The sequence below is a fragment of the Salmo trutta genome, chromosome 30 (assembly GCF_901001165.1).
Source record: "Salmo trutta chromosome 30, fSalTru1.1, whole genome shotgun sequence".
Classification (NCBI taxonomy): domain Eukaryota; kingdom Metazoa; phylum Chordata; class Actinopteri; order Salmoniformes; family Salmonidae; genus Salmo; species Salmo trutta.
Genome location: NC_042986.1, coordinates 34431940 through 34458272, shown reverse-complemented (window position 1 = coordinate 34458272; position 26333 = coordinate 34431940). Strand labels below are relative to the sequence as shown.

The 26333-nt window shown below is 45.8% G+C and overlaps 1 protein-coding gene across 1 annotated transcript in view; it reads left to right on the top strand.

Moving 5' to 3' along the window:
- The window catches only part of LOC115168911 (ERC protein 2-like), a 332236-nt gene that overhangs the window by 96740 nt on the left and 209163 nt on the right, over positions 1 to 26333 (top strand). Inside the window, exon 8 of the mRNA XM_029724430.1 lies at positions 21370 to 21507. Coding sequence (XP_029580290.1) covers positions 21370 to 21507 — 138 coding nt within the window. The remainder of the gene's footprint in view (positions 1 to 21369; positions 21508 to 26333) is intronic.

Here is a 26333-nt window from a genome sequence, read left to right as displayed (position 1 = left end):
GATGCATCTCTGTGGGTCCGGCAGGCTTACTCTTCCCCCTGGAAACAACCCCAATCCAATGCCCACCCAGAGTGTGTGTTTGTGATGATGACTGGTTGGCTTATGTGTGTGTGTGTGTGTGCGTGCGTGTGTCCATGTTTGTCCTGGCATTGTTTTCTCTCCATCCAGTGATTGTAGAGGAAGAACACAGTGATGACTGTTAATGTGGTTATAACATGATTATATTACAGTGCTATCCCAAACCAGTCCAGGACACTAATTAAACACACACACTCACATCCTCACATGTTGAACTACAGGTGTGAGTGCAGAATATATGGGTACAATAGAGGATCTAGCTCGCCTGCTCTCAGCCTGTGCTGCTATAATCAACTGTGATTGGGTTCTGAGGGACTAGCCAGCCGATTGACTAAAGTGCCCTGCTTTAGAGCCTACTTTAGAGGAGGACTGCAATCACCCTGTAATGTGTGATACTTAACATGCTGCAGAAATAACTGCCAGCTGAAACAGGAAGAGAGAGGAAGAGAGAGAGACCACAGCCAAGACTTGTTAATATTCTGAATCAGCCTTACCATAAAACAAATAATTTACTCTTAAATATTACAACATACAATTTTAAAGTATTTACCATTTTCAAAATGGTATACTGTACAGCCATACAGTAGGCGCTGCTACAGTGCCAAAAGTAAGATAAAGTTACCCTTATATTCTGATCTAAGGAGAGTGTGCAATACCTCCTAATGTTTCAGGTTTGGATTTATCCCCCTAATGGTTAAGGTTAGGATTTATCCCCCTAATGTTTCAGGTTTGGATTTATCCCCCTAATGGTTAAGGTTAGGATTTATCCCCCTAATGGTTAAGGTTAGGGTTTATCTCACTAATGGTTAAGGTTAGGATTTTGGGAGGGTAAGCTGATCGTAGATCTGTAACTGTGGGCAACTTGTTATTGGAGCGAAGGGCCACCATAGCGTGGTTGTTTGTCCCCACCCCTGCAGTAGATCATATTCCCATGAGGTCATAGTTTACATGTGAAGTCTGGACGGATCATTTATAATGGTCAAAGATTTTATTTAGAATAAAAAAAAACAGTATTGTAAATACATTAAAGAACGAGTGGGAGAGGGTTGTGTGAGCGTTGACGCTGACGTAGCTGAAGGCCTGGACAGAGAAACATCTGTTTTACCCCTGGCCTGTACTACTGTGACCAATACATAATGATGCATTTATTTATTTATTTGTTAATTTTCGTTATTTCGGGGTGCTTGGACACAGTGGCTCAGTTGTGGTGTGGTTTTGGCGTACATGTGTTATTCATGTTCAAACATTGCGGTTGTCTCCATCCATATTCATGCTTCTAGAAGCCAGACGGTCTGTATGGAAGTATAGTATCCTGTATCACATTCACCTCTGTAGGACACACTACCAGTAGGACACACATACTCACTCTTGGTTGACTTGTGTAAAGCACCCACTCAGCCCAATCAAAACTCTTCTCTGTCCTAGAACCCCAATGGTGGAACCAGCTTCCCCCTGAAGCTTGGACAGCGGAGTCCCTGCACATCCTTTGAAAACATCTGAAACCCTACCTCTTCAAAGAGTATCTTAAATAAGACATCTCAGTCTTTTCCTACTATCCCAGCTAGCACTGACTTTGCTGATCACTTCCTTATTTGTGGACAAATGTACTTACTACGACTGTGATATGTTGTTGTCTCACCTAGCTACAGTATCTTAAGATGAATGCACTAACTGTACCTCACTCTGGATAAATGACTAAAATGTTAATGTAGAGTTTTTCTTTAGGTCATTCTGCTATACATACAAAGCACACTGTGTTAGTGTAGAATCTAGACGTTAGTGTCTAGCAGGTTTAATAGCAGATCAACTTACGGGCACAGCTCTTTGGCAACATGGGACACTGTCTCCAAGATGATTCTTCCTGGCAGCTCTGTCATCGCTTGCTCTGGCCTAGTTTCATTGGACGCCTTTGATACTGAAAGAGAGAGTAATAGAGACTGTCCCTTCACCTTTCCCCCTCGCTTTTTCTCTGTCTAGATTATCTCTACTTGACTGTCCACATACCGTACGTTCCATTTTCCTTTATTCTCTTTCTCTGTATCTTATGTTTCAGTTTCTCTTTGTCTTTGTCCTGTGTTGTGGTCTTTACAAAGTCGTGCAGCTTGGAATACCTGAATAAACTCTCTGGGATTATATGTGGAATATAAAACTGTCAAAGTCACACTTCTTAACTTCCTACATACCTCTATTTTCTCAGCAAGAACCCTTATTCTCCCTCTCCTACTCTCTCTCTCTCCCGCTCGCTCTCGCTCTCTCTCTCTCCTCTCTCTACCTACCTACCTACCTACCTACCTACCTACCTACCTACCTACCTACCTACCTACCCACCTACCTACCCACCCACCCACCCACCCACCCACCCAACATGTTTTACACCAGCTCAGGACAATCTGGTCAGTGTTGAGTCTGATCCATATGGATGGGTAGGGGACATCTAGCAGTGGAGGCTTCTGAGGAGAGGACGACTCATGAAAATGGCTGCAACGGAGTGGATGGAATGGCATCAAAACATGTATGACGCATTTTATACCATTCCACCTATTCTGCTCCAGCCATTACCACAATCAATATGGATGAGTAGGGGACAGCTAGTCTGATCTATATGGATGAGTAGGGGACATCTAGTCTGATCTATATGGATGAGTAGGGGACATCTAGTCTGATCTATATGGATGGGTAGGGGACATCTAGTCTGATCTATATGGATGGGTAGGGGACATCTAGTCTGATCTATATGGATGGGTAGGGGACATCTAGTCTGATCTATATGGATGGGTAGGGGACATCTAGTCTGATCTATATGGATGGGTAGGGGACAGCTAGTCTGATCTATATGGATGAGTAGGGGACATCTAGTCTGATCTATATGGATGGGTAGGGGACATCTAGTCTGATCTATATGGATGGGTAGGGGACATCTAGTCTGATCTATACGGATGGGTAGGGGACATCTAGTCTGATCTATATGGATGGGTAGGGGACATCTAGTCTGATCTATATGGATGGGTAGGGGACAGCTAGTCTGATCTATATGGATGGGTAGGGGACATCTAGTCTGATCTATATGGATGGGTAGGGGACAGCTAGTCTGATCTATATGGATGGGTAGGGGACATCTAGTGTGTTGGTAGTCTAATCTGTACTGAACATAAATATAAATGCAACATACAACAATTTCAAAGATTTGACTGAGTTACAGTTCATATGAGGAAATCAGTCAACTGAAATACATTCATTAGGCCCTAATCTGTGGATTTCACATGACTGGGAACGCAGATATGTGCTCCTGAGTGGCGCAGCGGTCTAAGGCACTGCAACTTGTGTCATGGTGAGTCTATTGAAACATGGAGCTCCCGGGTGGTCTTAGGCACTGCACTCAGTGCTAGAGGCGTCACTACAGACACCCTTGTTTGAATCCAGGCTGTATCACAACCGGCCATGATTGGGAGTCCCATAGGGAGGCGCACAATTGGCCCAGTCGTTCGGGTTTGGCCGGTGTAGGCCGTCATTGTCAATTAGAATTTGTTCTTAACTGACTTGCCTAGTTAAATAAAGGTAAAATAAAAAAATATTGATTTGTTGGTCACAGATACCTTTAAAAAATGGACTTCACACTGGGCCTCAGGATCTAGTCATGGTATTTTGTGCATTCAAATTGCCATCGCTAAAATGAAATTGTGTTCGTTGTCCGTAGCTTATGCTTGCCCACACCATAACCCCACCGCAACTATGAGGTCTTCTGTTCACAACGTTGACATCAGCAAACCGCTCGCCCACATGACACAATACACATGATCTGCGGTTGTGAGGCAGGTTGGATGTACTGCTAAATTCTCTAAAATAACATTGGAGGCGGCTTGTGGTAGAGAAATTAACATTCAATTCTCTGGCTACAGCTCTGGTGAACATTCTTGTAGTCAGCATGCCAATTGCACGCTCCCTCAAAACATGAGACATCGGTGGCAATGTGTTGTGTGACAAAACTGCACATTTAGAGTGGCCTTTTATTGTCCCCAGCACAAGGTGCACCTGTGTAATGATTATACTGTTTAATCAGCTTCTTGATATGCCACACCTGTCAGGTGGATGGATTATCTTGGCAATGAAACATGGGACCAACACTTTACATGTTGCGTTTCTATTTTTGCAGTGTATATGGATGGGTAGGGGAAGTCTAGTGTGTTGGTAGTCTGATTCATATGGATGAGTAGTTAGGGGAAGTCTAGTGTGTTGGTAGTCTGATTCATATGGATGAGTAGTTAGGAGAAGTCTAGTGTGTTGGTAGTCTGATTCATATGGATGAGTAGCTAGGGGAAGTCTAGTGTGTTGGTAGTCTGATTCATATGGATGAGTAGCTAGGAGAAGTCTAGTGTGTTGGTAGTCTGATTCATATGGATGAGTAGTTAGGGGAAGTCTAGTGTGTTGGTAGTCTGATTCAAATGGATGAGTAGTTAGGGGAAGTCTAGTGTGTTGGTAGTCTGATTCATATGGATGAGTAGTTAGGGGAAGTCTAGTGTGTTGGTAGTCTGATTCATATGGATGAGTAGTTAGGAGAAGTCTAGTGTGTTGGTAGTCTGATTCATATGGATGAGTAGTTAGGGGAAGTCTAGTGTGTTGGTAGTCTGATTCATATGGATGAGTAGTTAGGGGAAGTCTAGTGTGTTGGTAGTCTGATTCATATGGATGAGTAGCTAGGGGAAGTCTAGTGTGTTGGTAGAAAGGAATATATTTATCCAGTGTTGGAGCTGTGTTTATTGAGAGTGTGTTGGGAAGCATATACAGTATCTGAGCCAGACAAAGGCTTCTCTCTCCTTCTCCCCTGGTATTCAGTCACACTTTTTGTACAACACTTCATTCACTGTAATGTAAAGGCTAGCAAGCCACCATGTTGATAATGAGCAAGCCATAAAACAGACAAAGGAAGTTGATGTGGAAACAATCAGAGACATAGACAGATGTTGGTGGTGTTCAGTAGATAGGTGATTTAAGTGATTCGTTGTCTGTGTGACCTTTCCAAAGTACTCCACTGGGTCATAGATCCCTATAGATCAACTGGTGTCATCAGATCAGGAGAGATCCATGATGAAGGGACCAGTGCCTTTCATCCTATAATGGTCTCCATCTGACCAACCACATAGAGAGCAGAGATGGGAGAGGTAAAGGAGTTGAAGGCCCTCCTGTCGCCTCGACAGGCTTAGCTCTAATAATGTGGGGTTGATGGGGAGGTTGAGGAAGTATGATTAGCCATAGTATGGTTGATATTATAGCGCATTCAGCAGGAGTAACCTAGCGATGTTAGCCTGAGTTCATCCTGACTTTCAGTCACCCCAGGGGCATCGATGGGGGTTGCAGACAGGTAACAGGCAGTGGGTGATGTATGTGGTATGAGGATATTTCTAGTCATAACAGATGTAACAGAACTAAGATGATATCCCAACCCTCATAGCCATATTACTGCAGGTTAGACGTTGTGCTCCTGTTACTGTATATTCATATTACTGCAGGTTAGACGTTGTGCTCCTGTTACTGTATATTCATATTACTGCAGGTTAGACGTTGTGCTCCTGTTACTGTATATTCATATTACTGCAGGTTAGACGTTGTGCTCCTGTTACTGTATTTTCATATTACTGCAGGTTAGACGTTGTGCTCCTGTTACTGTATTTTCATATTACTGCAGGTTAGACGTTGTGCTCCTGTTACTGTATTTTCATATTACTGCAGGTTAGACGTTGTGCTCCTGTTACTGTATTTTCATATTACTGCAGGTTAGACGTTGTGCTCCTGTTACTGTATTTTCATATTACTGCAGGTTAGACGTTGTGCTCCTGTTACTGTATTTTCATATTACTGGTAGGAGCTGTGGGGTGGAAGAGAGATGGACATTGGTGTAACCCAGCGATGTACTGTAACTCAGAGGAATAACCCAGCGGAATAACCCAGAGGAATAACCCAGCGGAATAACCCAGAGGAATAACCCAGAGGAATAACCCAGAGGAATAACCCAGCGGAATAACCCAGAGGAATAACCCAGAGGAATAACCCAGCGGAATAACCCAGCGGAATAACCCAGAGGAATAACCCAGCAGTATAACCCAGCGGAATAACCCAGAGGAATAACCCAGCGGAATAACCCAGAGGAATAACCCAGAGGAATAACCCAGAGGAATAACCCAGCAGTATAACCCAGAGGAATAACCCAGAGGAATAACCCAGCAGTATAACCCAGAGGAATAACCCAGAGGAATAACCCAGCGGAATAACCCAGAGGAATAACCCAGCGGAATAACCCAGAGGAATAACCCAGCGGAATAACCCAGAGGAATAACCCAGAGGAATAACCCAGCAGTATAACCCAGAGGAATAACCCAGAGGAATAACCCAGTGGAATAACCCAGAGGAATAACCCAGAGGAATAACCCAGAGGAATAACCCAGCAGTATAACCCTAGCACTTCATAGTATTCCATTGTGGAGCGATGGATATGCTAGAAGTAACGAAAAGAGAGGAGAGGTATAGGTGGACAGAGAGCAGCTGTGGTCCCAGCTGGGTGGCCTAACTCCCTCCCTCCCTCCCTCCATCCCTCCCTCCCTCCCTCCCTCCACTGGATCAAAGCTCTGGCAATTCCTCTATCAAAAGGAGAAGAAAAAGAAAAGAATTAATTCTAATGGTGCTGGGAGCGGAGAAGTAAAGCATTTGGGTAATTACCCAGCAATCACTGCAGCATTCCACAGCTGAGGGGGCAGAGATAGGGCCCTGAGCTTAAAGAGCAGGGACAAGGATCAACTGAAACATGCGCACACACAGACACACACACACAATGACGGTTGAAACTTAACTGCCACATATGTTATCCGTCTTCATCTATGTGTCAGGTATCTCCTGTTTCCCTTCTTTCGAGTCCAACGCAGTGAAAATAAACCCTGCCTTCTGCTTTCTCAGACAGTGTGTGTGTCTGTGTTCCTGTGTTAGGGTCTAATTGATATGTATGAATGCAATGGAGGGTGTGTGTGAGGTTTATGGAGGAATGTGGGGGGAGAGGGGGAGTATGTCTGGTTGTCATGTGTGTGAGGGTGAGGCAGCCCCCATCTGAAAATGGACGTCAGTTTATGTTAATTGTGTGTGTGCGTGCGTGCGTGCGTGCATGCGGCCCTCAAAGGTTAGCAGTATGTAACTTCAGAATATCTCCATATGTTATACTGGGAGACAGAGAGTTGTGACTGTGTGTCTGTCTGGGTGTGTGTTAGTTTGTCATTGAGTGTCTGCTTGCATGTTTGTGTGTATGACACAGAAAGGCTTTGTATTTCTAAACACGGTGTGGTGGTTACCAGAGAATGTTAGGGGATCATGGAGGAAGCAGCTCAGGCTGTCACAGGCCCACCTCCTAATCGGAATGAAGCCCGTAGAAAATTCTGTCTCTCTGAGTTGCTCTCTTTCCCAGACTCCCAGACCTTTTTCCATGACTTTGTGGTTGGCAAGGCCCTGGCTGCTGGCGTGACAACACTGTACGCTGTCAAGGTGCTGCTCATTCTGGTTGTAGGCCATTGGTGGTTTGGCGTCGGCAGGCAGGTATACATTTTATAGGCAGAGCACACACATGCACATATAGATGGCATGCAGTATTGCATGTGGACATGCTCACACAAAGGCCTCTGCTGTAGTATTTATGGTGTGTTCATACACTGTGTCCTGCTGGTTATAGTGTAGATGGACAGTCGGCAGGTCCATAGACCACAGAACTCCCCTCCACCATCCTACAATTCCATAGCAGGATGCTTTGACCAATATTCCTGGCAAAAAAAGGAACTTCACACTCAAATCATAATCATTTCTCGTCAGTTTTTGCTGAAAATGAGAGACAATGACTGAAAGGTCTTTCCTCGTTTTAAAAATGTGTCAATGATTTCAGAACTTTTGGTCCGCTGCTCTCCCCTCACTCTCACGGGCTCCACTCATCTTATGATGTCATGGCGCTCTGTCGTTCTGGTCGATAGCGGATGAGTAATGTGTCCTTGAGCGAAGGAGCATGACATCACAAAGGTCGGGCGAGTGAAACGGAGAGCGGTGTCATTCTCCAGTGGAGTGTTTCAGCCCTGGGGTTATGGTAGCTATGACTCCGTTGTCAGCCTGTCAACTTCCCAGGTCTCTGTCAATAAAGCACACCTGTCCATGTCACCACAAACAATTGTCTGTCTGACAAACATTTTATTTCTACACTTGTCTGTAGAGGCTTTGGATATTACGCTGTTTGAAATGTAATTTACATGGAGATACTTCAGGTTCAGAAATGCTTCAGCTGAAGGTATAGTTGACAGCCGTCTCAGTAAACCTAGACAGACATTCCGTCTGGAGTAGCACAGTGTTACCACTGGAGGGCAACAGCTCACAGTATGTGGTCAGAAGAGGTTGTCCAGACTGCTAACCAGAGAGAGGCGGTTAGCTCATCCCCAGTTAGTCCTGGGACATATGAGCATGGCCGGGTCCCAAATGGGCCAAGAGTGTGCACAGCTGTCATCAAGGCAAAGGGTTTGAAGAATCTCATATATGTTGATTTGTTTAACACTTTTTTGGTTACAGCATGATTCTATGTGTTATTTCATAGTTTTGTGCCTTCACTATTATTCTAGTATCCATTTATGAGAGAGAGAGAGAGAGAGAGAGAGAGAGAGAGAGAGAGAGAGAGAGAGAGAGAGAGAGAGAGAGAGAGAGAGAGAGAGAGAGAGAGAGAGAGAGAGAGAGAGAGAGAGAGAGAGAGAGAGAGAGAGAGAGAGAGATCAGCTGCATCATTAAAACAAACATGTGGTCTGAAAGGTCACGGGATTCTATCAGGTTATTTTATCATGCATCCAAACGAGCCCTCTGTGATGAAACACATCCGAGAGGCCTTTCCCTAGATGAAGTCAAGGAGGACCAGTAAACCTCTGGAGCGTTGGAAACCTGGACATCAACAACCTCTCTGAGTGTGTGTGCGTGCCCGAAAGAGAGAAAAACATGGGTGCAATGAGAGAGAGGAGAGGAGTGAGAACAATACATCTAGATGTTGTTGAACTAATGCAGTTGAAAGAAGCTGTACATTCTTCCTAATCCAACAAATTGATCTGGATCCCACTGTTTCCAATTATACTACTGCATTTATGTGACCTAGTTTTCCTCTACTGTGGGTAAGAACACCTCTTACTTACACCTCTAGGGGAGAATACTGTGTTATGTCGTTCAGTTTGTGGTCGTGGTTCTTGTTCCAGTCTCTGTGTGTGTTCTTTCTCTTCCGACCGCCTGGGTGAAGACTGCCATCTTATCATATTTTCAGAGGTTATGACAAACCTCCCCCCAAAATTATTGCCTTTCAAAAAGAAGACCAATTATTGTTTGGTATTTTTATTGGTCCCAAAAAGTTTTTAAAAATACAAAGATTGCATTTTTACGGTCGTCACGCTTTGCTCCTTGTTCTTTTGTGTGTTCTGCATAAATTCATTCTGTGAGGACCGGTTCCCAGTTCAGAGTTTAGATAGAGCACAGAACCCTACCAGGTCATCTGAGTTTGTGGTTCTGCGCCGTCCAGACAGAGCTCCTTGTAGATTAAGACTTCACCAGAGGAACCAGACGTGATACTGATGCAATGTCTCCTATAACATTAGATTTCCTGACAAATATGCTCTCTCTTATCATGAATGTGCGCTGTGTAATCATAAACCGCGTACAGTGGCGGTTGGCCGGGTCAGAAACTAGTATCTAGTGTGGCTGGTTTTAGCTGGACTGTCAGGGTTGAGGTCAGGGGCCGCTAGCATCAATCCCAATGTGGACGGGGACCTGTCTTTGTCCTATCGCTGTGTCGATTAAAGTTATCCCAGTCAAAACAACATGTCTGTAAACAGTGGTGAGGCCGTGTGGGAGAGGACAGAGACTGACGTCGTAGTGTTGATGCTACAGTGCCTACCTCACTGACTGCTCCATGGGAGTCAGACGGCCTCTACTGTAGCTGGTCTGGAGGAGTGGCGTCATGTGTCATGGAAGAGGGACAATGGTGTGTAGTTGGTTTGTACTGCAGTTGTACGAAATGTGTAAAAGTGACAGAATGTGTGTGCATTTGCACAATCCTCTAAAATGGAGGGCCACTGATGGGATGTGGTGGATGTTATCTGTGTGCTTGACTTGTTTCTAGATATTAGGTATCTCTATGTGTCGGAGATGATGACAGTGATTTCTTGGCCCAGAGTAGAGTAAATCAACTACTGTTAGGGGGCCTTCTGCTTCCCAATGGTCATTATAGGCTTTGCGTGATGTATTGTTGTCTCTACCTTCTTGCCCTTTGTGCTATAATGTTTCTACCATGTTTTGTGTTGCTACCATGTTGTTGTCATGTTGTGTTGCTGCCTTGTTATGTTGTTGTCTTAGGTCTCTCTTTATGTAGTGTTGTGTTATCTCTCTTGTCATGTGTGTTTTGTCCTATATTTTGATATATTATTATTTATTTATTTTTATCCCAGCCCTCGTCCCCGCAGGAGGCCTTTTGCCTTTTGGTAGGCCGTCATTGTAAATAATAATTTGTTCTTAACTGACTTGCCTAGTTCAATAAAGGTTAAATAAAACAATAAACTAAATAAATCCTGCTCTTTGCCTGTCCACAAAAGGCCTTTCTTTCAAGACAGCAATCCATGTAGCTAACCGTTGGGGTCGGAGAATTCCAGCAGAATTCCTCACCATTCTTTCCCATATCGGAGAATAACGCAACTTGCTCTCATCCGGGAGGTTGAAAGTCCAGTCGCGTTTAACGTTTTTCTTCGTGATTTCACGGAAGGCCGCGCGGCGAGGCTAAATGTTTCGTCGGGTGGTTGTTATTGTGCACTGGCTGGCCAAAGCAAACTGAGTCTAGTGGAGAGTGGAATCATTATGTAAGAGCGATATGGTCAATTTGCCCTGAAATAAGGCTATGTGCTGCCCACTGGGACAGGGAGCGGGGGGGGGGGGGTGTGCGTGCTGCTCGTGCGTGCATTCTCAGCCTCCATTCTCAGCCTCAACACAACCACAGGCTAAACTTTGTTTGTTTATGGCTTATTTTGTTTACTCCCTGGTGCAGATAAGAGCGATCATTCTTGGGTTTCATTCTTTCTCGAGGCCTGTTTATCTCCTCCCAGTCCAATGTGTGTAACCTACAGACAGTTTCTCTCTCCCCCCCGTCCAGTGTGTGTAGCCTGTAACCTGTAGCCTGTTTATCTCTCCTCCCAGTCCAGTGTGTGTAGCCTGTAACCTGTAGCCTGTTTATCTCTCCTCCCAGTCCAGTGTGTGTAGCCTGTAACCTGTAGCCTGTTTATCTCTCCTCCCAGTCTAGTGTGTGTAGCCTGTAACCTGTAGCCTGTTTATCTCTCCTCCCAGTCCAGAGTGTGTAGCCTGTAACCTGTAGCCTGTTTATCTCTCCTCCCAGTCTAGTGTGTGTAGCCTGTAACCTGTAGCCTGTTTATCTCTCCTCCCAGTCTAGTGTGTGTAGCCTGTAACCTGTAGCCTGTTTATCTCTCCTCTCAGTCCAGTGTGTGCAGCCTGTAACCTGTAGCCTGTTTCTCTCTCCTCCCAGTCTAGTGTGTGTAGCCTGTAGCCTGTAGCCTGTTTCTCTCTCCTCCCAGTCTAGTGTGTAGCCTGTAGCCTGTTTATCTCTCCTCCCAGTCCAGTGTGTGTAGCCTGTAACCTGTAGGCTGTTTATCTCTCCTCCCAGTCAAGTCAACATTAAATACAATTGTTTCGTAAAAAACAATGCAGAGTTAAGATAAAAAAACAGAAATAGTGACACAAGGAGTAACGAATAACAATAACGAGTAAAAGTAACATGGCTATATAGAGAGAGATACCAGGACTGAGTCAATGTACAGGGGCATGAGATAATTGAGGTAGCTACACTACATATACAAAAATATGTGGACACCCCTTCAAATTTAAGGATTCTGCTATTTCAGCCACACCCGTTGCTGACAGGTGTATAAAATCGAGCACACAGCCATCTCCAAAGACAAGCATTGGCAGTAGAATGGCCTTACTGAAGAGCTCAGTGACTTTCAACGTGGCACTGTCATAGGATGACACCTTTCCAACAAGTCAGTTGGTCAAATTTCTGCCCTGCTAGAGCTGTCCTGGTCAGCTGTAAGTGCTGTTATTGTTTTAGTGGAAGCGTCTAGGAGAAACAACAGCTTAGCCGCGAAGTGGTAGGCCACACAAGCTCACAAAACGGGACCGCCGAGTGCTGAAGCGCGTAAAAAGTAGATCCAAACTACCTCTGGAAGTAACGTCAGCACAAAAACTGTTCGTCGGGAGCTTCATGAATTGGGATTCCATGGCCAAGCAACCGTACACAAGCCTAAGATCACCATGCGCAATGCTAAGCATCGACTGGAGTGATGTAAAGCTTGCCGCCATTGGACTCTGGAACAGTGGAAACATGTTCTCTGGATTGATGAATCACGCTAAACCATCTGGCAGTCCGATGGACGAATCTGGTTTTGGTGAATGCCAGAAGAACGCTACCTGCCCCAATGCATAGTTCCAACTGTAAAGTTTTGTGGAGGAGGAATAATGGTCTGGGGCTGTTTTTCATGGTATGGGCTAGGCCCCTTCGTTCCAATGGAGGGAAATGGTAACGCTACAGCTGTCACGACTTCCGCCGAAGTCGGGCAGCGTGTTCGGGCAGCGTTCGGCGGTCGACGTCACCGACCTTCTAGCCATCGCCGCTCCATTTTTAATTGTTCCATTTGTTTTTTCTTGTCCTCCGCACACCTGGTTTATATTCCCTAATCACACTGCATATATATATTCCTCTGTTCCCCCCATGTCTTTGTGTGGAATTGTTTTGTTACGTGTTTAGTGTTACGCACCAGACTGGTTTCCCTGGGTATCGTGTTTTGATCGCGCAACCTTGACAGAATTCTACACCACCCTTGGAGTCAGCAGGAGCAGGTACCCCGGTCAGAGGAGTCGAGGAGCGCGTCCGAGAACATGCTGCAACATCTCGGCGCCACGATGGATCATGTTGTCCAGACCATGGACCGCTGGAAGAGACAGGGAGTCTCTCCAACGCCTCGACCAGCACAACCTGGGTTACCTCTACCCCTCCCTCCTGTATCCGGTCCCAGTCGGATGCGTCTCTCCCTTCCCAGGGAGTATGATGGGACGGCAGCAGGGTGTCAGGGGTTCCTGTTACAGCTGGACCTATACCTGGCCACCGTTCACCCAGCTCCCTCGGGAAGAGAGAGGGTGTCCGCCCTCGTCTCGTGGCTCTCGGGGAGAGCTCTGGAGTAGGCAAACGCTGTGTGGGGAGAAGGAGATACGGTGTTGCACCACTTCGAGGAGTTCACCCGCAGCTTCCGGGCAGTCTTCGACCATCCGCCCGAGGTTAGAGCCGGAACGGCTCTTCCACCTGAGGCAGGGGACGAGGAGCTCCCAGGAGTCCGCCCTGGAATTTTGAACCTTGGCGGCCGGAGCAGGATGTAACGACAGGGCCCTTATCGACCACTGCAGATGCAGCCTGCGCGAAGATGTCCGTCGGGAGTTGGCCTGCAGGGATGCCACCATCACCTTTGACCAACTGGTGGATATGTCCATTCAGTTGGATAACCTGCTGGTCACCCGAGGACGTCTAGAGAGGGCTCTGTCAGTTCCATCTTCCAGCACCACCGCTCCGGTGCCAATGGAGCTGGGAGGGGCTTAGGGAGGCTGGAGGAGGGGCCTTCACGTGCACCATCTGTGGCCGCAGACGGCACACTGCCGGTCGGTGCCGGGTTGGTCCCTCTGGGAGTCGAGGCAGCAGGCAGGGCTCTCTGGCGTCACCCCAGGTGAGTCTGGACCACTCTCATCCAGAGTCCTCTGTTGTCCACCTGTTTATTCATGTTTGTTTTCCTGAGTTTTCCCCACATTACCAGCATAAGGCGCTCGTCGATTTAGGCGTGGCTGGGAATTTTATCGACAGAGCGTTCGCCCTTAGTTTAGGGATCCCCATTGTTCCTGTGGCTAGACCCTTCCCGGTACACGCTCTGGATAGTCGACCATTAGGGTCCTGGTTAATTAGGGAAGCCACCATCTCCCTGGTCATGGTGACGCAGGGTAGTCACGAGGAAAGAATCAGTCTATTTCTCATTGACTCTCCTGCGTTTCCCGTGGTACTAGGCCTTCCCTGGTTAGCTCGTCATGACCTCACCATTTCATGGCAACAGAGGGCTCTCACGGAGTGGTCGTGAGAGTGCTCGGGGAGGTGTGTAGGGGTTTCCGTTGGTGCTACCACGGTGGAAAGTCCAGACCAGGTCTCCACCCCCAGAATATGCCGATTTGGCTCTCGCCTTCTCCAAAAAGAAGGCGACTCAATTACCACCCCATCGACGGGGGGATTGAGCGATAAATCTCCTGGTAGACGCTACACTTCCCAGGAGTCACGTGTATCCCGTCGCAAGCGGAGACGGAGGCTATGGAGACATGTCTCTGAATCCCTGCGTCAGGGGTACATTCGGTCCTCCACTTCACCCGCCTCCTCGAGTTTCTTTTTTGTGAAGAAGGAGGGAGGTCTGCGCCCGTGCATTGACTAACGAGGTCTAAATCAAATCACGGTGAGGTACAGTTACCCCCTACCTCTCATCGCCACGGCGATTGAGTCAATGCACGGGTCGCGCTTTTTCACTAAATTGGATCTCAGGAGCGCTTACAACCTAGTGCGTATCCGGGAGGGGGACGAGTGGAAGACGGCGATTAGTACCACCTCAGGGCATTATGAGTACCTTTTTATTTGTACTATTTTCTACATTGTAGAATAATAGTGAAGACATCAAAACTATGAAATAACACATGGTTTGTCGAGATTGGTGTGGAAGAACAAATCAAAATATATTTTATATTTGAGATTCTTCAAAGTAGCCACCCTTTGCCTTGATGACAGCTTTGCACACTCTTGGCATTCTCTCAACCAGCTTCATGAGGAATGCTTTTCCAACAGTCTTGAAGGAGTTCCCACATATGCTGAGCACTTGTTGGCTGCTTTTCCTTCATTCAGTGGTCCAACTCATCCCAAACCATCTCAATTGGGTTGAGGTTGGGTGATTGTGGAGGCCAGGTCATCTGATGGAGCACTCCATTGCGCTCCTTTTAGTTGTCCTGTTGAAAAAGAAATGATAGCCCCACTAAGCACAAACCAGATGGGATGGTGTATCGCTGCAGAATGCTGTTGTAGCCATGCTAGTTAAGCGTGCCTTGAATTCTAAATTTTATTTATTTATTTATTTATTTCACTTTTATTTAACCAGGTAGGCAAGTTGAGAACAAGTTCTCATTTACAATTGCGACCTGGCCAAGATAAAGCAAAGCAGTTCGACAACATACAACAACACAGAGTTACACATGGAGTAAAACAAACATACAGTCAATAATACAGTAGAAAAAATAAGTCTATATACAATGTGAGCAAATGAGGTGAGATAAGGGAGGTAAAGGCAAAAAAGGCCATGGTGGCAAAGTAAATACAATATAGCAAGTAAAACACTGGAATGGTAGATTTGTAGTAGAAGAAAGTGCAAAGTAGAAATAGAAATAAATCACAGACAGTGTTACCAGCAAAGCACGTGACACCTCCTCTTCCATGCTTCACGGTGGGAATTACACATGCGGAGATGATCCGTTTACCTACTCCGCGTCTCACCTACTCTGCGTAGAGCAGGCGCAGGATAACCTGGGCTGTAGAGACGCACTAGAGACCAGATACGCTGAGCCGGCGCACTTCTTCCTGGCAGACGGCCAACTCTAGCACGGCAATGGTGAGGAGCTTGTACCGAGCACACCGGGCTGTGAGTGCGCATGGGCGATACAGTGCGCATCACCGCATACCACGGGGCTTGTTCAGTCACTCGCTCCCCACGGTAAGCACGGGGAGTTGGCTCAGGTCTTAAAATCGCCTTAGCCAATCTACCCGTGTGCCCCCCCCAAAAAAATCGGGCCTCCGTTGTTGCCTTGCCTGTTGATCTCGTCGCTGTACCCCCCTCGCTGCTTCCACCTGTTCCCATGGGAGGCGATCCCTTCCGGGCCTGGATCTCCTCCCACGTCCAGGATCCTTTGCCGTCCAGGATGTCCAGTCCATCGGCCCACGCTGCTTGGTCCTTTGGTGGTGGGATCTTCTGTAACGTCGTCGTTAAAGGTAGACCAAGGCGCAGCGTGGGTTGGGTTCATCATATTTTATTTAACGGTGAACCAGCAAAAACCAAAACAAGAAACAACACAACGACCGAAAAGTTTTGCAAGCTACTCACAGCAATACAAAAACAAGATCCCACAAAAAAACAAAGGAAAAACAGGCTGCCTAAGTATGGCTTCCAATCAGAGACAACGATAGACACCTACCTCTGATTGGAAACCATACCCGGCCAAAACATAGAACACAAAAACATAGAAGGCCCCCCCACCTATCACACCCTGGCCTAGCTAAATAGAGAAAACACAGCTCTCCTTGGTCAGAGCGTGACAATTTCATAGTTTTAATGTCTTCACTATTATTCTACAATGTAGAAAATAGTACAATTTAAGAAAAACCCTGGAATGAGTAGGTGTGTCCAAACTTTTGACTGGTACTGTATGTGTGAGTGTTTGCATAAAGTCAGTGCAAGAGAGTTAGTGCAAAAAAGGGTCAATGCAGGTATTGCGGGTCACCATTTGATTAGCTATTTAGCAGTCTTGTTTCTCAGTCTCATGGCTTGGGGGTAGAAGCTGTTCAGTGTCCTGTTGGATCTAGAACTGGTGCTCCAGTACCGCTTGCCGTGCGGTTGCAGAAGGAACAGTCTATGGCTTGGGTGGCTGGAATCTTTGAAATAATTTTGGGCCGTCCTCTGACCCCGCCTGGTATTGATGTCCTGGGTGGCAGGGAGCTCAGCCCCAGTGATGTACTGGGCAGTATGCAGTGCCCTATGTAGTGGATTTTAGGATCTGAGGGCCCATGCCAAATCTTTTCAGCCTCCTGAGGGGGATGAAGTTCTGCTTTGCCCTCTTCACAACTGATGATCTTGAATTTCTCGACCCACTCCACTAGCCTGAACCTGTGGTAACTCCAGTTCCAAGAATGTCAAAATCAGTGTCTTATAGAACCACATTAGGAAGTGGGAATCAGTGTCCTTAAGGACCACATTAGACACTGGGAATCAGTGTCCTAAAGGACCACATTAGACACTGGGAATCGGTGTCCTAAAGGACCACATTAGACACTGGGAATCAGTGTCCTTAAGGACCACATTAGACACTGGGAATCGGTGTCCTAAAGGACCACATTAGACACTGGGAATCAGTGTCCTTAAGGACCACATTAGACACTGGGAATCAGTGTCCTTAAGGACCACATTAGACGGTGGGAATCAGTGTCCTAAAGGACCAGAGCTGAGAAATGTCTCATCAACCATTAGACTCAATCTCAGCCACTTAAAGCTCCTTTACCCTAGTCCCTCCAGTGTGGAGAAAGACCCAGAGGGAACGACCCAGAGGGAACGACCCAGACAGAACAGAGCCATCCTCAGATGTAGGTCATCAGGCCAAGCTAGCCATGGCGACGTGAAACTTTCCCAACATGCCCGAAAGCGTTCGCTCTCCTATCGCCTTATCTTCCGTGGATTGGCCTATCAGAGCTCTCGACTGGGTGGCATAATCACAACCATTAGCCTATCAAGATCTATCCAGGGGCCCTTGCTGCCTTTCCCACTTTCCCACCACTTTCCCTCCAAAGATTAACCCAAGATGGCCGCTCTCAAACCAGTCTCTGACTCCAGGGGATAAGAACACAAGAGTCTATGATTTAATTGGATTCATTTGTAAAATGGCTGTTGGAGATTTGGGCATTATCTATCCATGTACCCATGACTGGAATGCTAGCTCTCTCCCTCTTGGGCATTATCTACAGTATCTCTCCTCTGTGGTGGCTGTGGGGTTTATGTATGTTAGACCTAGGCTGTTCTCTTGCTTGTGATTAGTTTCTTACGTACATTAGATAATAATTCCAGTCTGTGTGTAACCCTAAAACCTGCTGAGGAAGAGAATCATTGATCAGATCTGTTAATGGTCCACGTTTTACTAATGATCCTAGTGATATAAAGAAACATGTCCCTATGTTATAAACAGCCCCTGATGGTAGAAATTAGCAACAAATGTATTCAATGGTAAGGGCCAAACATGAGAGGAACTAGCTGTACCTCTATAAACTGGTTGTCCTGTCCTTGTCATTGTAATGCTCCTTCGTCTCTTTGCCATAGCTGCATAATGGCTGGGAGTGTTCAGTTTCCTGTTCAGTGTCCTGCTGGTCTGTTGCTGGGGGCAGTTCGGGTACATATATATATATATCTGCTGTGCTACATGCTTGTGTTGATATAAGGATGGATGGACATCAGACAACGTTTGTTCAACAGCGTAGAGGAGATTTACAGTTATGCTTTAGGGACAGAGGGAGGGTGGGAGAGAGAGAGAGAGAGAGAGGAGGGAGACAGAGGAGATGGAGAGAGGCAGAACACAGAAACACAGTTTGAGGCAGATTCAGAGAGACCCTTGAACTGAATGGAGTAGTAGACTACTACTAACAGTGAGTCAGCAGGACATATCAACAGAGCGCTGTTAACTGAGAGGATGAAGAATCCACCGGAAGCTTTTAAAGCTAAATGGCTCCTCTGTTTACACCTCTATAAAGTCCTACAAGAACATCTATCATTATCTCTGCAGGCATATCTCTAATTTTCTCTGAGCACACTGTATCTGAAGCCACATCTCTCTCATCTGGAAATGGAGATGTGGAGATAGTTAAAAGCAGGAAATTGAAGAATAAAGCCACGGGTGGAACACATATTATTCAGCTGGATCAATCCAGTTTATGTATTAGTCAGCTGGATCAATCCAGTTTATCTATTAGTCAGCTGGATCAATCCAGTTGATGTATTAGTCAGCTGGATCAATCCAGTTTATGTATTATCTGGATCAAGCCAGTTTATGTATTATCTGGATCAAGCCAGTTTATGTATTAGTCAGCTGGATCAATCCGGTTTATGTATTAGTCAGCTGGATCAATCCAGTTTATGTATTAATCAGCTGGATCAATCCAGTTTATGTATTAGTCAGCTGGATCAATCCAGTTTATGTATCAGTCAGCTGGATCAATCCAGTTTATGTATTAGTCAGCTGGATCAATCCAGTTTATGTATCAGTCAGCTGGATCAATCCAGTTTATGTATCAGTCAGGTGGATCAATCCAGTTTATGTATTAGTCAGCTGGATCAATCCAGTTTATGTATTAGTCAGCTGGATCAATCCAGTTTATGTATCAGTCAGCTGGATCAAGCCGGTTTATGTATTAGTCAGCTGGATCAATCCAGTTTATGTATTAGTCAGCTGGATCAATCCAGTTTATGTATTAGTCAGCTGGATCAATCCGGTTTATGTATTAGTCAGCTGGATCAATCCGGTTTATGTATTAGTCAGCTGGATCAATCCGGTTTATGTATTAGTCAGCTGGATCAATCCAGTTTATGTATTAGTCAGCTGGATCAATCCGGTTTATGTATTAGTCAGCTGGATCAATCCGGTTTATGTATTAGTCAGCTGGATCAATCCAGTTTATGTATTAGTCAGCTGGATCAATCCAGTTTATGTATTAGTCAGCTGGATCCATCCGGTTTATGTATTAGTTAGCTGGATCAAGCCAGTTTATGTATTAGTTAGCTGGATCAATCCAGTTTATGTATTAGTCAGCTGGATCAATCCAGTTTATGTATTAGTCAGCTGGATCAATCCGGTTTATGTATTAGTCAGCTGGATCAATCCGGTTTATGTATTAGTCAGCTGGATCAATCTGGTTTATGTATTAGTCAGCTGGATCAATCCAGTTTATGTATTAGTCAGCTGGATCAATCCGGTTTATGTATTAGTCAGCTGGATCAATCCAGTTTATGTATTAGTCAGCTGGATCAATCCAGTTTATGTATTAGTCAGCTGGATCCATCCGGTTTATGTATTAGTCAGCTGGATCAATCCAGTTTATGTATTAGTCAGCTGGATCAATCCGGTTTATGTATTAGTCAGCTGGATCAATCCAGTTTATGTATTAGTCAGCTGGATCAATCCGGTTTATGTATTAGTCAGCTGGATCAATCCGGTTTATGTATTAGTCAGCTGGATCAATCCGGTTTATGTATTAGTCAGCTGGATCAATCCGGTTTATGTATTAGTCAGCTGGATCAATCCGGTTTATGTATTAGTCAGCTGGATCAATCCAGTTTATGTATTAGTCAGCTGGATCAATCCAGTTTATGTATTAGTCAGCTGGATCAATCCAGTTTATGTATTAGTCAGCTGGATCAATCCAGTTTATGTATTAGTCAGCTGGATCAATCCAGTTTATGTATTAGTCAGCTGGATCAATCCAGTTTATGTATTAGTCAGCTGGATCAATCCAGTTTATGTATTAGTCAGCTGGATCCATCCGGTTTATGTATTAGTCAGCTGGATCAATCCGGTTTATGTATTAGTCAGCTGGATCAATCCAGTTTATGTATTAGTCAGCTGGATCCATCCGGTTTATGTATTAGTCAGCTGGATCAATCCGGTTTATGTATTAGTCAGCTGGATCAATCCAGTTTATGTATTAGTCAGCTGGATCAATCCGGTTTATGTATTAGTCAGCTGGATCAATCCAGTTTATGTATTAGTCAGCTGGATCAATCCAGTTTATGTATTAGTCAGCTGGATCAAGCCAGTTTATTGTGGTCCTTTTATTTCTGTGCACTTCACTTCAAAGTATGCCTCTTGTTTTGGTATGTCTTGTAACCTTCATTATGATATGTCTGCCAGTCACTGACCTCTTATGAAAACAGATATAGGGCATGTACTGTATTTATGAAGGCCAAACTAACACTAACCTGACATTCACCTCTCTGCCCTCTCCCTCCCTCTAACACTAACCTGACATTCACCCCTCTCTGCACTCTCCCTCCCTCTAACACTAACCTGACATTCACCTCTCTGCCCTCTCCTTCCCTCTAACACTAACCTGACATTCATCTCTCTGCCCTCTCCCTCCCTCTAACACTAACCTGACATTTACCTCTCTCTGCCCTCTCCCTCCCTCTAACACTAACCTGACATTCACCTCTCTGCCCTCTCCCTCCCTCTAACACTAACCTGACATTCACCTCTCTCTGCCCTCTCCCTCCCTCTAACACTAACCTGACATTCACCTCTCTCTGCCCTCTCCCTCCCTCTAACACTAACCTGACATTCACCTCTCTCTGCCCTCTCCCTCCCTCTTTCTCTTCTCAGATAGAGAATCTTTTGGAGCAGTTAAAGGACAAAGACAAGCAGCTGGCGGGTCTGAGAGACAGAGTCAAGGGTCTCCAGACTGACTCCAGCAACACAGACACAGCACTGACCACGCTGGAGGAGGCCCTGTCTGAAAAGGTATGCTAGTCCGGGAGGACGGCAGAGGGAAAGAGTTGAAGAAAATTAAGATAGCAGAAAAGAGAGAGGGGGATAGGGGGACAACGGGATTGAGAGAATGACAGAGTAGGAAAAAGAGGAGGAAGTCTCCAGCATCATAGACTGGACAGGGAGTATGAGAAGGAGAAAGATGAGTGTGAAGTGACAGAATTCCTTCCAGATAGAAAGGGATATAGATACGTAGATTGTCTGTAGATGAAGGACATGACCCATGCTGAGTGTAAAGGATGTTTACTCATTGTCTCTACAGTTAGTGTGATGTCATAGACAGGTATTAGCTGGCCCTGCTCAGACAGTCAGACCACTTCACTGTTGCTGACCACATAAACATCAACTCAGACTGATAGATATACAATGGAACAGATGCAGGGAAACCCCAGAGTCTCTGCATCGCCACTATGACTATGGAGATTGAGGATGAGGATATGAGTGGTTATGATTGGAGATGGATGATCAAATCAAATGTTATTTGTCACATGGGCTGAATACAACAACCTTACAGGGAAAGCTTATTTACAAGCCCTTAACCAACAATGCAGTTTTATGAAGATTTTTTTTTTTTTTAAATAATAATAATTAAGGAGTAACAATACAATTACAGTAGTGAGGCTATATACAGGGTTCCAGTACAGAGTCAATGTGGAGGCTATATACAGGGTTCCAGTACAGAGTCAATGTGGAGGCTATATACAGGGTTCCCAGTACAGAGTCAATGTGGAGGCTATATACAGGGTTCCCAGTACAGAGTCAATGTGGAGGCTATATACAGGCTTCCCAGTACAGAGTCAATGTGGAGGCTATATACAGGGTTCCAGTCCAGAGTCAATGTGGAGGCTATATACGGGATTCCAGTCCAGAGTCAATGTGGAGGCTATATACAGGGTTCCCAGTACAGAGTCAATGTGGAGGCTATATACAGGGTTCCAGTACAGAGTCAATGTGGAGGCTATATACAGGGTTCCCAGTACAGAGTCAATGTGGAGGCTATATACAGGGTTCCCAGTACAGAGTCAATGTGGAGGCTATATACAGGGTTCCAGTACAGAGTCAATGTGGAGGCTATATACAGGGTTCCAGTACAGAGTCAATGTGGAGGCTATATACGGGATTCCAGTCCAGAGTCAATGTGGAGGCTATATACAGGGTTCCCAGTCCAGAGTCAATGTGGAGGCTATATACAGGGTTCCAGTACAGAGTCAATGTGGAGGCTATATACAGGGTTCCCAGTACAGAGTCAATGTGGAGGCTATATACAGGGTTCCAGTACAGAGTCAATGTGGAGGCTATATACAGGGTTCCAGTACAGAGTCAATGTGGAGGCTATATACAGGGTTCCCAGTACAGAGTCAATGTGGAGGCTATATACAGGTTCCAGTACAGAGTCAATGTGGAGGCTATATACAGGGTTCCCAGTACAGAGTCAATGTGGAGGCTATATACAGGTTCCAGTACAGAGTCAATGTGGAGGCTATATACAGGGTTCCAGTACAGAGTCAATGTGGAGGCTATATACAGGGTGCCAGTACAGAGTCAATGTGGAGGCTATATACAGGGTTCCAGTACAGTCAATGTGGAGGCTATATACAGGGTTCCAGTACAGAGTCAATGTGGAGGCTATATACAGGGTCCCAGTACAGAGTCAATGTGGAGGCTATATACAGGGTCCCAGTACAGAGTCAATGTGGAGGCTATATACAGGGTTCCAGTACAGAGTCAATGTGGAGGCTATATACAGGGTTCCAGTACAGAGTCAATGTGGAGGCTATATACAGGGTTCCCAGTAGAGAGTCAATGTGGAGGCTATATACAGGGTTCCAGTACAGAGTCAATGTGGAGGCTATATACAGGGTTCCCAGTACACAGTCAATGTGGAGGCTATATACAGGGTTCCAGTACAGAGTCAATGTGGAGGCTATATACAGGGTCCCAGTACAGAGTCAATGTGGAGGCTATATACAGGGTTCCAGTACAGAGTCAATGTGGAGGCTATATACAGGGTTCCCAGTACAGAGTCAATGTGGAGGCTATATACAGGGTCCCAGTACAGAGTCAATGTGGAGGCTATATACAGGGTTCCAGTACAGAGTCAATGTGGAGGCTATATACAGGGTTCCAGTACAGAGTCAATGTGGAGGCTATATACAGGGTTCCAGTACAGAGTCAATGTGGAGGCTATATACAGGGTTCCCAGTACAGAGTCAATGTGGAGGCTATATACAGGGTTCCAGTACAGAGTCAATGTGGAGGCTATATACAGGGTTCCAGTACAGAGTCAATGTGGAGGCTATATACAGGGTTCCAGTACAGAGTCAATGTGGAGGCTATATACAGGGTTCCAGTACAGAGTCAATGTGGAGGCTATATACAGGGTCCCAGTCCAGAGTCAATGTGGAGGCTATATACAGGGTTCCAGTACAGAGTCAATGGGGAGGCTATATACAGGGTTCCAGTACAGAGTCAATGTGGAGGCTATATACAGGGTTCCAGTACAGAGTCAATGTGGAGGCTATATACAGGGTTCCAGTACAGAGTCAATGTGGAGGCTATATACAGGGTTCCAGTACAGAGTCAATGGGGAGGCTATATACAGGGTTCCAGTACAGAGTCAATGTGGAGGCTATATACAGGGTTCCAGTACAGAGTCAATGTGGAGGCTATATACAGGGTTCCAGTACAGAGTCAATGTGGAGGCTATATACAGGGTTCCAGTACAGAGTCAATGTGGAGGCTATATACAGGGTTCCAGTACAGAGTCAATGTGGAGGCTATATACAGGGTTCCAGTACAGAGTCAATGTGGAAGCTATATACAGGGTTCCAGTACAGAGTCAATGTGGAGGCTATATACAGGGTTCCAGTACAGAGTCAATGTGGAGGCTATATACAGGGTTCCAGTACAGAGTCAATGTGGAGGCTATATACAGGGTTCTAGTACAGAGTCAATGTGGAGGCTATATACACGGTTCCCAGTACAGAGTCAATGTGGAGGCTATATACAGGGTTCCAGTCCAGAGTCAATGTGGAGGCTATATACACGGTTCCAGTACAGAGTCAATGTGGAGGCTATATACAGGGTTCCAGTACAGAGTCAATGGGGAGGCTATATACAGGGTTCCAGTACAGAGTCAATGTGGAGGCTATATACAGGTTTCCAGTACAGAGTCAATGTGGAGGCTATATACAGGGTTCCCAGTACAGAGTCAATGTGGAGGCTATATACAGGGTTCCAGTACAGAGTCAATGTGGAGGCTATATACAGGGTTCCAGTACAGAGTCAATGTGGAGGCTATATACAGGGTTCCAGTACAGAGTCAATGTGGAGGCTATATACACGGTTCCCAGTACAGAGTCAATGTGGAGGCTATATACAGGGTTCCAGTCCAGAGTCAATGTGGAGGCTATATACACGGTTCCAGTACAGAGTCAATGTGGAGGCTATATACAGGGTTCCAGTACAGAGTCAATGTGGAGGCTATATACAGGCTTCCCAGTACAGAGTCAATGTGGAGGCTATATACAGGGTTCCCAGTACAGAGTCAATGTGGAGGCTATATACAGGGTTCCAGTACAGAGTCAATGTGGAGGCTATATACAGGGTTCCCAGTACAGAGTCAATGTGGAGGCTATATACAGGGTTCCCAGTACAGAGTCAATGTGCGGGGGCACCGGTTAATTGAGGTAATTTGATCTTGTAGGTCGATGTAAAGTGACTATGCATGAATAATAAACAGAGTAGCTGCAGCATTAATTAACTGTTCAAGAGTTATGACATGGTGGTTGAAGCTGTTAAGAAGCCTTTTTGACCTAGACTTGGCGCTTGCCGTGCGGTAGCAGAGAGAACAGTCTATGACTGGGGTGGCTGGAGTCCTTGGCAATTTTTTGGGCCTTCCTCTGACACCGCCTGGTATAGAGGTCCTGGATGGCAGGAAGCTTGGCCCCAGTGATGTACTGGGCCGTACACACTACCCTCTGTAGTGCCTTGCGGTCGGAGGCTGAGCAGTTGCCAAACCAGACGGTGATGCAACCAGTCAGGATGCTCGCTAATTTATGAGGATCTTTGGGCCCATGGTGTTGAACGCTGAGCTGTAGTCAATGAATAGCATTCTCACATAGGTGTTCCTTTTGTCTAGGTGGGAAAGGGCAGTGTGGAGTACAATAAATATTGCATCATCTGTGGATCTGTTGGGCGGTATGCAAATTGGAGTGGGTCTAGGGTTTCTGGGATAATGGTGTTGATGTGAGCCATGACCAGCCTATCAAAGCACTTCATGGCTACAGACGTGAGTGATACGGGTCGGTAGTCATTTAGGCAGGTTACCTTAGTGTTCTTGGGCACAGGCATTATGGTGGTCTGCTTGAAACATGTAGGTATTACAGACTCAGACAGGGAGAGGTTGAAAATGTCAGTGAAGACACTTGCCAGTTGGTTAGCGCATGCTCGGAGTACACGTCCTGGTAATCCGTCTGGCACTGCGGCCTTGTGAATGTTGACCTGTTTAAAGGCCTTACCTACATCGGCTACGGAGAGCGTGATCACATAGTCGTCTGGAACAGCTGATGATCTCATGCATGATTCAGTGTTGCTTGCCTCGAAGTGAGCATAGAAATTATTTAGCTCGTCTGGTAGGCTTGTGTCACAGGGCAGCTTGCGGCTGTGCTTCCCTTTGTAGTCTGTAATAGTTTGCAAGCTCTGCCACATCCGACGAGCGTCTGAGCCGGTGTAGTACGATGCAATCTTAGTCCTGTATTGACACTTTGCCTGTTTGATGGTTCGTCGGAGGGGATTTC